Source organism: Cebus imitator, unplaced genomic scaffold (assembly GCF_001604975.1).
Source record: "Cebus imitator isolate Cc_AM_T3 unplaced genomic scaffold, Cebus_imitator-1.0 Scaffold331, whole genome shotgun sequence".
Lineage (NCBI taxonomy): Eukaryota > Metazoa > Chordata > Mammalia > Primates > Cebidae > Cebus > Cebus imitator.
The window spans coordinates 1,948,121-1,963,063 of NW_016107646.1; the positions used below are offsets into that span (position 1 = coordinate 1,948,121).

General features: G+C 37.7%; 1 protein-coding gene across 1 annotated transcript in view; it reads left to right on the top strand.

Annotated features, from left to right (window-relative positions):
* VPS13B (vacuolar protein sorting 13 homolog B) overlaps positions 1-14,943 on the top strand; it is an 829,147-nt gene that overhangs the window by 757,951 nt on the left and 56,253 nt on the right. Inside the window, exon 44 of the mRNA XM_037730112.1 lies at positions 6,725-6,880. Coding sequence (XP_037586040.1) covers positions 6,725-6,880 — 156 coding nt within the window. The remainder of the gene's footprint in view (positions 1-6,724; positions 6,881-14,943) is intronic.

Here is a 14,943-nt window from a genome sequence, read left to right on the forward strand (position 1 = left end):
TTGAATTTGTAAAATAGAAATGCATAATTTCTTTTTACCTAAAATGTGGCCTCCATATGCATCCTATTAGACATTTTTTTATTTTAATAACATTAATTTTTGTCTGATTGCCAAATAAGACATAGTTATAATATAAAATTTGGAAATCACATGAAAGCACACAAAACACAACGTTAAAAAAAGGAAACTTAAAATGCATAATCCTATAACCCTGAAATAACCACTGTTAGCATTATGGCATATTTCTAGCCTTTGCCTTCCTTTGGAATAGGCATATATACTTTTTGTTCATTTGTTTTACAAAAATGAGGTGTACTGCACATACCTTTTTGTAATGTGTGTGTTTCACTTTATTGTTAACTGATAGCATTAACATGTTTTCATGCTATGATTGTTTTTCAGTCATTTGAAAGCACTCTACAGTGTAAATATAGTTGTGAGTAGAGGCTCTGAATAAGTTCAGATCTTATATCTTTCCCTCCCCAGTACTCTGGCCCTGAAGAAATCACTCAGCCTCTGTGTATCTCCATTTGTTTTTTTCATCTGTAAAAGGGAACAAAAGTGTCTACCTTACAAAAGTGTGTTAAGAAATAAGTAATATTAAAAAGTACTTCCCCCAGTGCTTGACACATAATGTCTAATAAAGGAAAGCTGTTTTTATTTTTACCATATGTTATTTAACCAATTTCCTAATGCTGCCAAACTTTTATTATTAAAATAAGGCTGGGATAAGCATACGTTTTTTACACACATCTGTAACTATTACCTTAGGAGAAATTATTTCATAGAATTGATGCATCAATAGGTATTGCAACTAAGATTTTTGATATAAGGATTACCTTTCAGCCACAATTTTCATTCCAAACAGCTTTTTATGAATGTGTTGGGTTTCCCTTTACAGTAAGAGGTTGTTTCATGCTAATTGCACAGTATTTGTGGCCTTCAATTAACCAAATAATCTTGAGGGAAAACCTACAGCACCCATATTTTGTGGAAGAATAGCACCCATATTTTGTGGAATAATAACCTAGCCAACACTTGTATCATGACAGTGCAGCCTCTATTATATTACACCCTGAGAGATTGATTTAGAAAGGCTTTCACAGTTGAGCTTACGTTCTCTTTTTCTTTTTCCTACCAGAGCAAACTACATCAAAGAGTCCAAGAGTAGTTGAGTTGTATTTACTTCAACTTATTGTAGAAATTGTATTCTATAAATGTGAAAGGATATATAGGGCCCTAAGAGTTTCAGCATTAAAGATTTCAGCATTGAATCATGACACCAAGCATTAGTCATTACCTAGAATTTTTTCTACTTGGTATTTGGCATTATTTCGGATACTCTGAACATCCTGAATTTCAAATTCCTTGAAAAAGCAATAATGAGCAACATATTTCATTTTTATGCTAATTTAGAAGTGTAGAATGTACTGTCAGTTCCACTTAGACTCATGTATTCCAAGCAAGTGATTTAGTTGACTTTCCAGATAGTATTTTGGATAGGCAATAATTTTTTTAGTATTTTAACTTAATTTTTACTCATGATGCTCACCTGTTGTATCATTAGGGGCCTACTTGATATTTTAGTATCAGTACTGCAGTATCTGAATTATGAATCTAAGGTATTACATTGACTTGCTGTTTAATCTAATATTGTTATCCCTGTAAGACAAATCTCCTGTGTTGAAAGGTCATTCAAAATAGGAAACTGTTCTAAATATTTAGATTTAATACTCATTTTGGTTTTGGTTTTGTTTTGACATTCTTGAGTTTATTTGGACAGACCTGGGGTGAGAGGGCCCAACACCTAGAAGAAGGGGTTGGGTCTTGGCGGTGAAGCTTGGCTTGTGCTGGCGACACAGGACGCCATGAGGCAGCAGGAATTCTGTCTTGGAGTTGCAGAATTGCTTGGCTGCTGGCCGGCAGCCGTTGGTGGTCACAGTGTTTTCTGCCTTCATGATCTGCATTGAGTGGGCCCAGGAATAGTACCCAGTGCCCATGTCTTGGTCTGAAGAAAACAGGAGGCAGGGTGACCACATTCACCAGGATTTGGGCATTTGACCAACCTCCTATCAAGTATCTGGCACATCCTGTTTGGTACAGTAATTGCCTGGGGACCACAACTGGGGGCTGACTTGGGGACTGAGTGGCTGCAGTCTGTGGCCCCAGCAGCCACTCCTACATATTTTATGATACCATTTTATGCACAAATATCACCACTAATGTTTTAAAATATTTACTTTTGGTTATTTTGTATTAATCATGATTTATTCATTCAACAAATATTTATTGAATGCCTGCTATACACTAGGCTCTTGGGATATTGTGATGAATTTAGAAGTTTAAAACATAAATGGGCCAGGTTCAATAGCTTACACCTATAATCCTAGCACTTTGGGAGGCCAAAGGGGAAGAATTAATTGAAGCCAGGAGTTCAAGACCAGCCTGGGCAAAATAACAAGACCTCATATTAAAAAAAAATTAAAAATGTTTAAAAGCCAGGCATGGTGGACCTATAGTCCTAGCTACTCAGGAGACTGAAGCAGGAAGATCACTTGAGGGGTCAGCAGTTCAAGGTTGCAATTATCTATGATCATGCCACTGCACTTCAGGCTGGGCAATAGAGTGACTCTCTCTAAAAAATAATAAAAACAAATGGTGCCTAAGTTTTCATATATAAATATATAATATATAAAAATATATTACTAGAATATATATGTTTAGTAGTTTATTTCACTTTGATTGCATGTTAATTTTTAAGAACTCCTAAAATTTCTACAATTAATTCAATGATTTGGGAAAAGTTACGAAGTTGTTTAAATCTTCAGTTTCTTTTTAGAACATTACATATTACTGTAGGGTAAATTATTATAAAATGCAGGGAAAAAAAACCCACAAATGAATGTGAAGACAAATTTTTAATTTGTGATTATTGAAGTGGAAAAAATCTTGACAATAATTTTAAAATGAGTAGTGAAATATGTAAGTTCACAAAAAAGTATTTGGTACCTTTATCATTTATGTTTTAAGATGTAGCTTAACATTTATTACTTAACCATCCACTTTTTCTTTCTCTTCCTTGGTGTATTCTGACTTCCTAGATTTTATCTTATTTTTCTTTCCTCCTAAATATATTCTCCCTTTGGACAAAACTGTGGGTGGTCCTCAGAGCTGATCCCCAATTCCCAGATCAGTAATTTTGTTTTAAGTTTTATTTTGTATAGAAAAAAAAAATGAGTTGAAAGCTGTATATGCTTCCATCTGAGGTCTTCAGCGGGAAAACTATGAATTTAGTCTGGCTGCCAGCGCAGCACTGGGGGTCTGCTGGAAAAAAAGAACATGTAGCCTCTTGGGACCTTCCATCGAGTGTGGCCGCTGTAGAACCTGCCTTATTGCTTAGTTTTAGTTGTCATCGAAAACTTCCAGCAAGAATGGTTCCTGTTTGACTTTTCCCCCCAGTGGAAAAATACTAGACACTGTCTAAGTAGACCAAAGAGACTGAAAAGCCTGGATAGACTGAATGATGGTAGAGAAAGTAAGGAAGGAAAATCTTAATAGAAAAGAAGTGGAAAGAAAATTTTGTAATTGTTAAAAGAACATAAAAATGCCTTGGGCTTCAGGCAGAAGGAATAGTTATTTTTTTGTGAAGCCCACTGGTTTCCTCTACCCTGTATTTCTAGCCCACATCGCCCCTCATCCTGACTCCTGCAGTCTTCCTGCCTCTCCACGTCCTCTTACTCTTTGTCAGCACACTGCTTGCCTGTTGGGAAGGTATCAGTGACTATCCACTAATTCCTGCATAAAGTTCAAATTCCTCAGTTTAGTAAATCAGTGCCAGCCACAATCTAAATCTTTGTATTTAACCTTATCCCCCAACCCGTTTTTCCATGTTCCCTTTTCTCTGGCCAATTGGGATGATTAACCTTGTCCTGAGCATGCATACTACTTTGCATATCTCACATTGTCTTTTTGGCATGGGAAGGAACTGTCATCTTTGCCAGTTGAAATCCTACCCAAACTCTGAGACCCAGCTGCTTCCTGATGTTTTCTTAATCACAGCAACCTGGAACAGGCCCTTCCTTATCTGGACTACTATGTGACTGCTCCTCTCCTTTCCTGACTGCCTCATGTTAGTTATTTGTTCTTACCTTATTTTCCCTGTAAGATCATAAGCTCTTTGTGGGGCAGAGAGCACATCTCTTCCTCTGTATTTCCTCCATAGTGCCTAGCATATTGCCTTCCTTATAGTACTTGAGTAATGAAAATATATTGGGTGATGATAGAAATCTGATGTGAATCAGGTAGTCTAACACAAATCTCATATTTTTGTGGCTGATTTTATGCTTCCGTTTGTATAGAAATAAAAATAGGTATGCAAGTATTTGTTACTAAATGGAGACTTACAGTACCTATAGCAGTGAAATTTAGTCAGTGGGTCCAACAATAACAAAACCTCTCACCTTAACTAGGTGTCTGTGGGTATCTGAGCACTCACTGCCATCCAGTACCCAAATCCAATGCCACAGGTTCCCAGGCAGGGGTGATTACACCTTTGGAAGGAGGGCTGAAGTACCGCTAGGCCTCCTGAATTTCTTTTTGTTGATTTCTCTCTTAAGAATGTAGTTCTTTCCTAATGAATTGTATGCGTCTAATTGCCAATGATATTTAGATGTTTTTTAACAGTAGACCAAACATTACAAATGTTCCATTGGTGATGCATGTGAGAAGAAGTATTACAAATGTTTTTCTCCCACTTAATTTTCCTGTGTGAACTAAATCTAAACATATCTAAATTTTCATAATTCAAAGAAAATATCTGTGCCAACATTCTGAGAACAAATAGCTGCCAAGCAAAACCTGACAGCATATTCCTTGGTGACATTCAGTCCTTAAAAGCTGTGTGCACAGAGTGAGCAGCTATCTAAAACTGAGCTCATATGCAAATGTGAATATTCTTCAATTAAAATTACATTGTGTGCATTTAAACTTTCTCTAGAGTCTATGAAATGTTCAGGAAAAATATAACTGAGCTTAATCTTAGGTACCTTGCCTCATTTTTTTTTTTTTTGTCATTTTCAGCTACTAGCCTGTCCAAAGAAAACAACTTTCTTATTTCTTTTAGTTTTGTGTGTACCCTGAGCTTGATTCCCAATTGCTGCTATAAAAAACTGAAATGGTTCAAACACTGCTATTTTTCTTTTTTTCTCTGTTACTAATACTTAAACATCAAAGATATGCTGGTACTTTTATGTTGTAGAGTATATATAAGGCCATATTTTCCCTAAAGGTATTTGCTATCCATGGGTGGGTGTGGGTGTGTGTGTGTGTGTGTGTGGGTGGGTGGGTGTGTGCTTGCACATGTGTGTTTTCTTAGCTGTTAGCCTTTTTTAGAAGTCACCTAACTCATAGCCTTTTACTATCACAGGATCACTGGCAGTGTGGAGGAAGAACTGGAGTGAGGCCATATTAGCAAGGAGATGAGTTAGGAGAATTTTTTTTTTTAATAATGTATTCAGATTTTTTTTTAAAGCCCTATCTTAACATCAAAAACGTACGTTGTGATGACCTTGGGAAATTTTTAAATTTAAGCATGTTATCGCGACTCCTCCTAACACTGAAACTAAAAAATAATCTGTTTCCACCAAGATGTTTAATATTATTGCAATTTCCATGTAAATCCTTAATGTATTTATTATAAGGGCCTTTTAAGACAGTCTTACAGGATGTTTTCAAAGTTTTATTCTGTTTACTAATTGTGAGTTTTTCATGAGATTTACCTTGAGTTAGCTCTGTTTAAAAATTATATGTGATGTGAAGGAAATCTTTAAATTGTTTGCATATGATGTAAATATATTTTTCTTAAAATGTCAGTTTTCTTTCCTTGTACTTAAAAATCATAGAACATTGTTTTCATTTAAACCTGTTTCCTAAAGTAGTACTAATTATTATATAATTTTTGGAATACTCATGTGGTTAAACTGATTTTCTTAGCTGCAGTTAGTGGGTAAGAGTAGAAATGGGACATATTTGAATGACCACAAAACAAATCCAGATATGACCAGATGTGGCAATGCTACATGAATAAATATAAATATGTATCAGGAAACTCAATTGGTAAAAGTTGCAAAAGTATATAACTGAAAAATAGAACAGATACATCATATCTTACATTTTAAATGTTGAGGGTATTTCTAATTTGACGTATCTGTGATCTCAGAAGGAGAGTATATTAAATGAATTGCATCTTCAAATTGCTATTTTGTTCTTTATCAGAAGAAAAATATAAGGCATGGCAGTTTATGGTTAAAAAAACAAAAACAAAAACAAAAACTAAATTTAGCTTTAATTATTGTCTAGCCATAAGAAGGAATAAACTATCAGCCAATACCAAGGTTCTTTGATCTCACATTTCAACCTTTTTGTCCTCCAGATGAATGAAATGGTCTTTTCTCAAATGTTCAGCAGGCCTTTTACCATTTGATAGGACAATTATTTTTAAGAAGGTTTAAAATGTGATCTGAAAAACCACATTGACTCTATGTGGCATATTTGCTATTCTTAGCCTGGTGGAATAAGCTGAAAGTGGATGAATAATGCAGGTTAGAAAGAAAACAGATGCTGAATATTACAAATGGAAAGGTTTTCCAGCAATGAGACTTTCATTTTAGGACGAGATTTTTGTTGGCATGTTTGGCATTATGACGATTATTGTTTTTCTCTCCAGCTGTTACACATCTGTATTGAAGGTTGGGGCAACTGGCGTTGGTCAGAGCCTTTCAGTGTGGACCATGCTGGGACTTTTATTAGAACAATTCAGTACAAGGGTCGAACTGCTTCTCTCATCATCAAGGTTCAGCAACTCAATGGAGTACAAAAACAGGTATGTTTCTTTGTGTTCATGACGCAGACACCTCTTAATTATACAGTGTAATGGAGATGAGACCTAAATGAAAATAATTAATAACTTTTTAAAAATCACAGTGGTTATGCCTAGTTATAGTTACTACTACCATGCATGTGAGCACTTAATAAATGCTTGTCTAAGATCCTGACAATGATGATGGCTTCAAACCCTTTGTCCCACTTCTTTTACAAGAGCTGCTAACGAGCAGTAAAATTTACTGATTTTAGTTTCACCTCTTCTCCCTGTCACCACCTACCTTCTAGTGGAGGTGCTAATGAGCTGTGAAATAGCCAAAAGTCCTTTATTGAGAAGGAAAAGCAGCAAAGAGTAGTGGGAACCCTGGATAATCCACCAGCGGATAACCAAGAGTTGGTTCTCATGCACGTGAGAACGATCTGTGAAGAAGTGCTGTGATATTCTCCCATGACAGAGTGGGCCTGGGTCTCCAGCAAGCTTTTCTTTTCCTAGGAGTTAATATGAACTGCAGTAAAAATTCACTGCAGCCTAACTCTTGGCATATAAAACCTTAGCTCTCAGCACATATTTTTATGTATTTTATAAAACTTCCTTTTGGCTGTTTTTGAAGTTCTAAGACTGTAAAGGGAAAAAAAAGTATCTGACACTTTTTTTGTGTTCTTAAGATGTGAAAATGTGGTTTCTAGAGATGTTTTTCAAGCATGGAGCATATGACAAGAGTAGAAAGAAAAAAAGGAAGTATTAAAATCTGAAATCTGGCTTCCCTGCACACATAATAACTGGGTTTGTCATAAGAGTTTCAACATATACGTCTACGTCTGGGTTGTAACAGTCTATCCAGAGCTTATGTGAACTGAGGACATGATAGAAACAGCACTTAGTCTCTGGAAAAGGAGAGCTTCCCCTATGGAGCAGCAGGAGCTATTCTGTTGGTGCATGCCAAGGAGGAAACAGGAAGCTACTAGAGAGATGAACAGTAGGACCCACACCATATGCATTCTTGGTCTGCACCTAACCAAGGAGCTGGACTTGATGATCTTATTATTGTGGGCCACAGAAATAAAAAGAACTGTAGCAGAGGAGTCTCAGAAAAGATACGTGGAAGATTCTTCCCAATTAACTGAGCATTCCTCAGAATATTTATTGATTGCCTACAGTGGAAAAAGGTAAAATGCAAAACACCAAGTATGTGATACAACCTTTGCTTTTAAATTGCAATTTTATGTAAGCCCAACAGTGTATATAACTGACAGTAAGTATAAAGGGAATTTAGAGGTTTCACTGAGAAGATATGACTTGAGCTGGGCTTTGGAAAATATTGTAGAATTTGGATTAAGAGACAGCATTTCAAGTAGACTGTATAGCATAAATAAAGAGACAAACATGGGACAAATGAGTCTTACTAAAGGATTCCTGCGGGGACTGGCCTGCTAGTGTGAGCACTGAGCCAAAGAGTCATAACAGCAAGAAGTGTCACTAACTCCCATCTGCCCTCAGAACATTCTTACGTGAATTTGCTCTCAGTGACTATCTGCCAGTAAGTATATACTGGTTTTCTGATTCTGTCACTCATGGTCTTTCAAGAATGTCTTATCCACCTTCTCATTCAATATCATGTCTGAGAAAAGGTTATCCAACCTCTTTGAATAGTTCAGCTGACATGAGGTGCATTCCCTCACACAACAGCCCTTTCTGTTGTTGGCTACTACAAGCTAAGTTTTTTTCCTAATTTTAAACCAAAAATCTTTCAGCATCCCACCACCTTTCTCCATTCCCTAGAACTGTGAGGCATATGCAACAAGCACAAAACTTGTGAGGACTCCACAAGTCACCTCTCCTCTACATTATGGCCGTTCAAAAACGTAAGGGAAGCTAGCATGTTTCCCTTTGGTTTCCTTCTCCCTAGGCCTTTTCAAATTTGAGTTTGCATCAAGAATCCCCTGGAGGGCTTGTTAAAACACAAATTGCTGGGTCCCAACCCCAGAGTTTCAGATTGGGTGTGGCCTGTAATTTGCATTTCTCACAAGTTCCCAGGTGCTGCCAATGCTGCTGGTTTGGGACCACAATTTGACTACCATAGCTCCAGTCTAAACTTTCCCAGGTGGCTCAGCTCTTTTTAGTGTAGCTGCTGGAACATTTACCAGTTACCGAAATGGCAGGGTCCCTCCATACAGAAATTGTTTCAATGGTATATCCTGATAGTTAAGATCATAGGCAACTTGACTCTGTTCCCTTGCTAGCTGTGTGATCTTCAGTGAGTCATTTAAACTTTGTGAATCAATTTCCTCATCTGTAAAATGGGGATAGTAATAGTGCCTTCCTCAAGAAGTTAGTGTGAGGATTAACTGAGTTTGTTTATATAAAGTGCTTACAACGTGCCTGCCCTCCTGCCATAGCCCAAAACACTGTACTTCCAATTATTCTAATGAAATCTTACTAGGCATGAGTAACACTAGTTGGACTTTTTTGTGTTGTAACAATAGTGCCTCATTCTTGTATAGATACTATGTATTTTCAAGAAACAATGTTAAATTTCAGGGATAAATTAATATATACAGTGTTCCTGGACAGATATTACACATTGCAACAGTATACCTACCAAATGTCATAAAAGTTGGTTATTTGAAAAATACATTTCTAAAAAATTCTCATAGTTTTACCTCTCCCCTCCCCCCTCACGCACTCAGATACACACACCCACAAGCAAAATTGTTAAACGTCTTTTTCAATTGGATGTAATTTTTGCTGTCAGGGTAGTTTAGCGTTCAGATTTGCTCTGGTTAAAGTACATCAGAGACATAGGATTTCCTCAATTGGCAAGGTTAGGAAGGAAGAAGGGAACTAAGCTTCAGAAGAGCTTTGTGGATTCTTGCCTCCCTCACATCTTGGCTTCTTTCCTTCTACCCCACCTGGGCCTGGAAATTTGCAATAAACTGCAGCTGCCTAATTACCAAGGCCTATTTGGGGAGGTGAGTGTATGTAGATCCCTGATGTACCTTAACCACACTGAATGTGTGCAGATCCGAGATGTACCTTATTGCCCCTGGATAATGGAGAATTGCTAAAGCTCTTTTTTAACATTGATGTTGGGTTATCTGTGCTTTGTCTTTCCTGTACCCCTTTCATTTCCCCAATTGAATGAAAATTGACCACAGAAAGTTTCGTAGAAACTTTGTATGTTCTGCAACTACTCAGGTACACCTATTTGCTTCCATGTTTCCCATCCTTTTGTTGAAGAAAGCTTTACTACTCTAAAATCTCAAATGTATGTATGTATGTATGTATAATGGTGCCTTTATACACATACTTTTAATCATGGTTAAGATATCATTTTTCAGTGCATCTGGTGCTCTGGAGTTATTCTTTAATATCACTATTCTTCTTGGCACTGATCTAATAAGAGTTCTGAAACCTGCTAAGTAAAATCATATGTGGAAATCTTCAATACACATCTTTGTGGCTTTGGGGAAGGAGGGGAATTAGTGTGAAACCTGGAAATGTGTATTAAAGAGAAACTGTGCATTTAAAAAATTAAGTAGCTGTCTTCAACTGATAAATTAATCTTGAAATTCTAACGATAATTTTCAAAATAAAGGCATTGTAAGTTTTGCCACTTTGAAGAAAAGCAGATATAACTCTCCTGAACCTGGCCCCGGAGCAGCCGTGAAAGCACACAACTCCACTGAGTGGCCATTTTTGGATTTTCCTTCATTTAAAGTGGCCTTTCCTCCCTGGCCAGTTTTAAGAATTTTCTTTTTATCAAATTTGAAAGCCTATTTAACAGGCTTTTTAGTTGAAAATGAGACTATAAAAACCCACCAAGAGGATCTTTGTCTTTAAACAAAGTGAGTCCCAGATGGTTGTAGAGATTCTGTGGTTTCTGTGAGAGACAGCAAAATTCTCTTCTAAATCTCCTGGGGTCCAAAGGTTCTGAAGCAAGAGCCATGTGCATATATTGCCAGGCCCGGGCACATCAAGAATAACAGAGTTAAATACTGCTTCAGAGTTTTCAAATGTTTCTTTAAAGTTAGGCAATGCTATGGCATCATAAGACTTATCATGAGTGTCTAGTAACCCCTAGAATATGCTACAGAAAAGTTTGCTTCCTAATTTAGGACCATAGTTCAGTTGACTTTTATGGTTTGTTATTGTGAAAGCATAGTTTTAAAAGATTATAATGGCTGGAGTATCTAGGGGAAATATAACAGTTAAGCACAGGTTGGCTTTACAGATGTGCTCCTTCTAAAGAAAATTCAAATAAGCAGATAGCTGAGAAATAGATGTTTCAGAAAAAGCTAAACCTCACCATTCAAATAATGCAAATTAAAACAACAGAGGCATTTAATTTTTGGTTCCTCGATCTAGCAGGTTTCTTTTGGTTAAATAATAGTGTAGCCCAGTGTAGTGGCTCGTGCCTATGATCCCAGCACTTTTGGAAGCTGAGGCAGGAGAATCATTTGAGCTCAGGGATTCAAGACTAGCCTGGTCAACATAGCGAGACCCCAACTCTACAAAAAATAGAATAAATTAGCCATGCATGGTGGCATGTGCCTGTATCCAAGCTACTCGTGAGGCAAGAGGATCCCTTGAGCCCAGGAGTTCAAGGCTGCAGTAAGCTGAAATCTTGCCACTGCACTCCACACTGGGTGATGGAGCAAGACCCCCATCTAAAAATAGTGATGATAATAGTTCATTTGTAAATAGTTATTCATAATTATTTGTGTAAATAATAGTTCATTAAAATTGATGGTTACAGAGAACTCTTGGTGACATAGAAAAATGTATCAATTAGGATGCTTTCAGTTTGAAGTTACAAAATATGCTTGTTAATCTTCATAGCACGTTAATGAGGCAGATACTGTTCTTTCTGTTTTATGTTTATTGTTTCACATAACAGGGAGGAAGAAGGCTGGTTCAATATTGGCTAACCAAGCAACTCAGTGTTGTATTTCCTTCTCTGTCATTCTCTTGGATTTGCCTGCCTGGTCTCAGATGGCAGTAAAAGCGGTATACATCCTCTGATAACAGCTTCTGTGACAGAAAAGACAGGCTGCCCTTCTCAAATTGTCTCCCTTATTATCAAGGAATAGTATCTTTCCCAGAGCCTTTTACCAGTCTTCTTCTCATATTATTGGCCAAAATAGAGTTCCATGTTTACTCTAATCAGTGGCAAAAGGAGAATGGAATTAACAGGATTGGCTTATACCAATCATAATACAGCCACTGGGGGCCAAAAGAGGTGTCTACCTTCCCTGAGTTTTTGCTGCCTTTTGATACCTAACCAAATCAAATGAGGGTTTTTAAAATAAGAGGAAGGAGAGAACAGCTATTGGGAAGGGAAGCAATGGTGTGTGACATATTTATGTTATAATGAGCAGGCTTTATTTTCTGTTTTATAGCTTATAAGTTTTCTTAATGAGTAGATATTAATTTTATGAGAGACAGACTATCAGGGTGATAATCAACAGACTCTGATATTTAATAACACCAAGGAAGTTATTAAATATCTCCGTGCGTACATTTTCTCTCTGTTAAGATGGGGAATCATAGTAGCACCTACTTTATAAGGTTGCTATGAGAATGTGTTCTCCAGAAAAACAGCACTAATGAGGGTATGTGTGTGTGCACATGCATGGGTGTGTGGAAAAAGAATGATTTATTATAAATTGACTCATGATTATGAAACATGTGACATAATCTTAGAGAAGTCCCAAGATCTGCAGTCAGCAAGCTGCACACCCAGGAGAGCCAACGTGTAGCTCCCATCTGAGTGCAAAGGCCTGAGAACCAAAAGAGCCAGTGGTGTAAGTTCCAGTCCAAAATCTGGCAAGTTCAAGACCCAAAAAGAGCTGATGCTTCATCCCAAGTCCAAAGGCCAGAAACGACCAGTGCTCTAGCTCAAGCAGTAAGGCAAAATGAGTTTCTTCTTACTGAAACTTTTCCTTCTATTAGGTCTTCATTTGGTTAGATGATGCCCATCCATGTTGGGGAGGACAATCTGCCTTACTTAGTCTACCACTTCAAATGTTCATCTCACTCAGAAACACCCTCACAGACACACCCGGAATAATGTTTGACTAAATGTCTGGTCATACCATGACCAGTCAAGTTGACATAATAAAATTAAACATCATATGCTTAGACCTGTACATACATTGTGTGTGTGTGTGTGTGTGTGTGTGTGTGTGTGTGTGTGTGTGTCTTTGTATGTTATAATCTGGAAAAATATTACAGACAGGAAATTCAGTATATGAAAGTCCTATTTTCTCCAATTATGGTGAATATTCATATTATGGAAGAATTTGCTTTCTGAAAGAATTCACCATATTAAATTTTGTATTACCTTTCCAATTTCAACCAATTTAAGAAAACATTTGTCTTGATGTTTTTTATAGAGACAGAGTCTTGCTCTGTCACTGAGGATGGAATACAGTGGTGCAATTATAGTTCACTGCAGCCTTAGACTCCTGGGCTCATGTGATACTCCTGCCTCAGCCTCCCAGGTAGCTAGGGCTATAGGCATATACCACCATACCTAGCTAATGTTTAAATTTTTTGTGTAGATAGGATCTTGTCATGTTCCCCAGGCTGGTCTCAAACTTTTAATCTTGGCCTCACAAAGCACTGGGACATAAGTCTCCATACCAGGCCCCATTTTTTTTTTCTTTTGGGATGGAGTTTCACTCTTGTTGCCCAGGCTGGAGTGCAGTGGTGCGATCTTGGCTCACCACAACCTCCGCCTCCCAGGTTCAAGTGATTATCCTGTCTCAGCCTCCCGAGTAGCTGGAATTACAGGCATGTGCCACCACACCCGGCTAATTTTGTATTTTTAGTAGAGATGAGATTTCACCATGTTGGCCAGGCTGGTCTCAAACTCCCGACTTCAGGTGATCTGCCGACCTCTGCCTCCCAAAGTGCTGAGTTTATAGGCATGAGCCACTGTACCGGGCCAAGGCTCCCATTTCTTAATACCTACTATGAACTATACCCTTACCTGGGTGTAAAGTTGAATAAACCATAGGTTTAGTGGATAATTCTGTGTGTTTATAAAGATAAAACTTATCCAGTATAGGCTGGTCACAATGGCTCATACTTGTAATCTCAGTATTTTGGGAGGCTGGGGTGTGAAGATTGCTTGAGCCCAGGAGTTTGCGACCAGCCTAGGCAACATTGTAAAACCCCATCCTACAAAAAACACAAAAATTAGCCAGGTGGGGTGGTGCATTCCCTGTAGACCCAGCTACTCAGGAGGCTGAGATGGGAGGATTGCTTGAGCCTGGTAAATTGAGACTGCATTGAGCTGTGATCATGCCACTTCACTCCAGCCTGGGTGAAAGAGCAAGACCCTGTCTAAAAAAAACTAAGCAAACTGAATAAATTTTTTAAAAATGAGATATCTGTGTTAAAGATTATTTGTATTATCTGTTTATAGAGAGATTTCTTACTGGGTAAGAGTGCAATAAACCCTTGAAAATCAACTTCGAGGAACAGATTGATCACAATTGCCCTCTCAGTTACCAGAGCTAAATGATTGTTTTGAATTTCCAATCTTTTCCATTTCTGCATCACTTGACAAGATTCTCTGGGCAGGCATTTCTCTTATGGCTTCAGCAAAACTACTGTCTCCTGATTCACCTCGTTTCTCCTTCACCCCTTCTTCTCTGGCACCGTTTTCTAGCTTCTCAACCTAAGTCTGCCCTGGAATATGGTCAGTTTCTGGGTTTGAGCTTCCACCCTCTCTTCCAGGTAAACTGTCTTCTGTTTGTGCATATTTGCAAGGCTCCTCTTTCGCAAATCATGATCTCCACCTGCACATTTTCTCTCAAGCACCAGACCAACATTTCTAGTTGAGGACTGGACTCCTCCTACATGTCTGTTCTCTAAATATTGCAAACTCAACATGGCCAAAGCAAAATTTCTTCTTGACTTCAGGTCTTTTTTTTCCTTCTTGTTCTGTTTAAGCTAATTACTTCATTTTCTGTCCATTAACATCAACATAGTTTACTCTGTTTGAATGATAACATATTTCCATCTAATGAAGTCTGAATTGATGAATTTGCTTA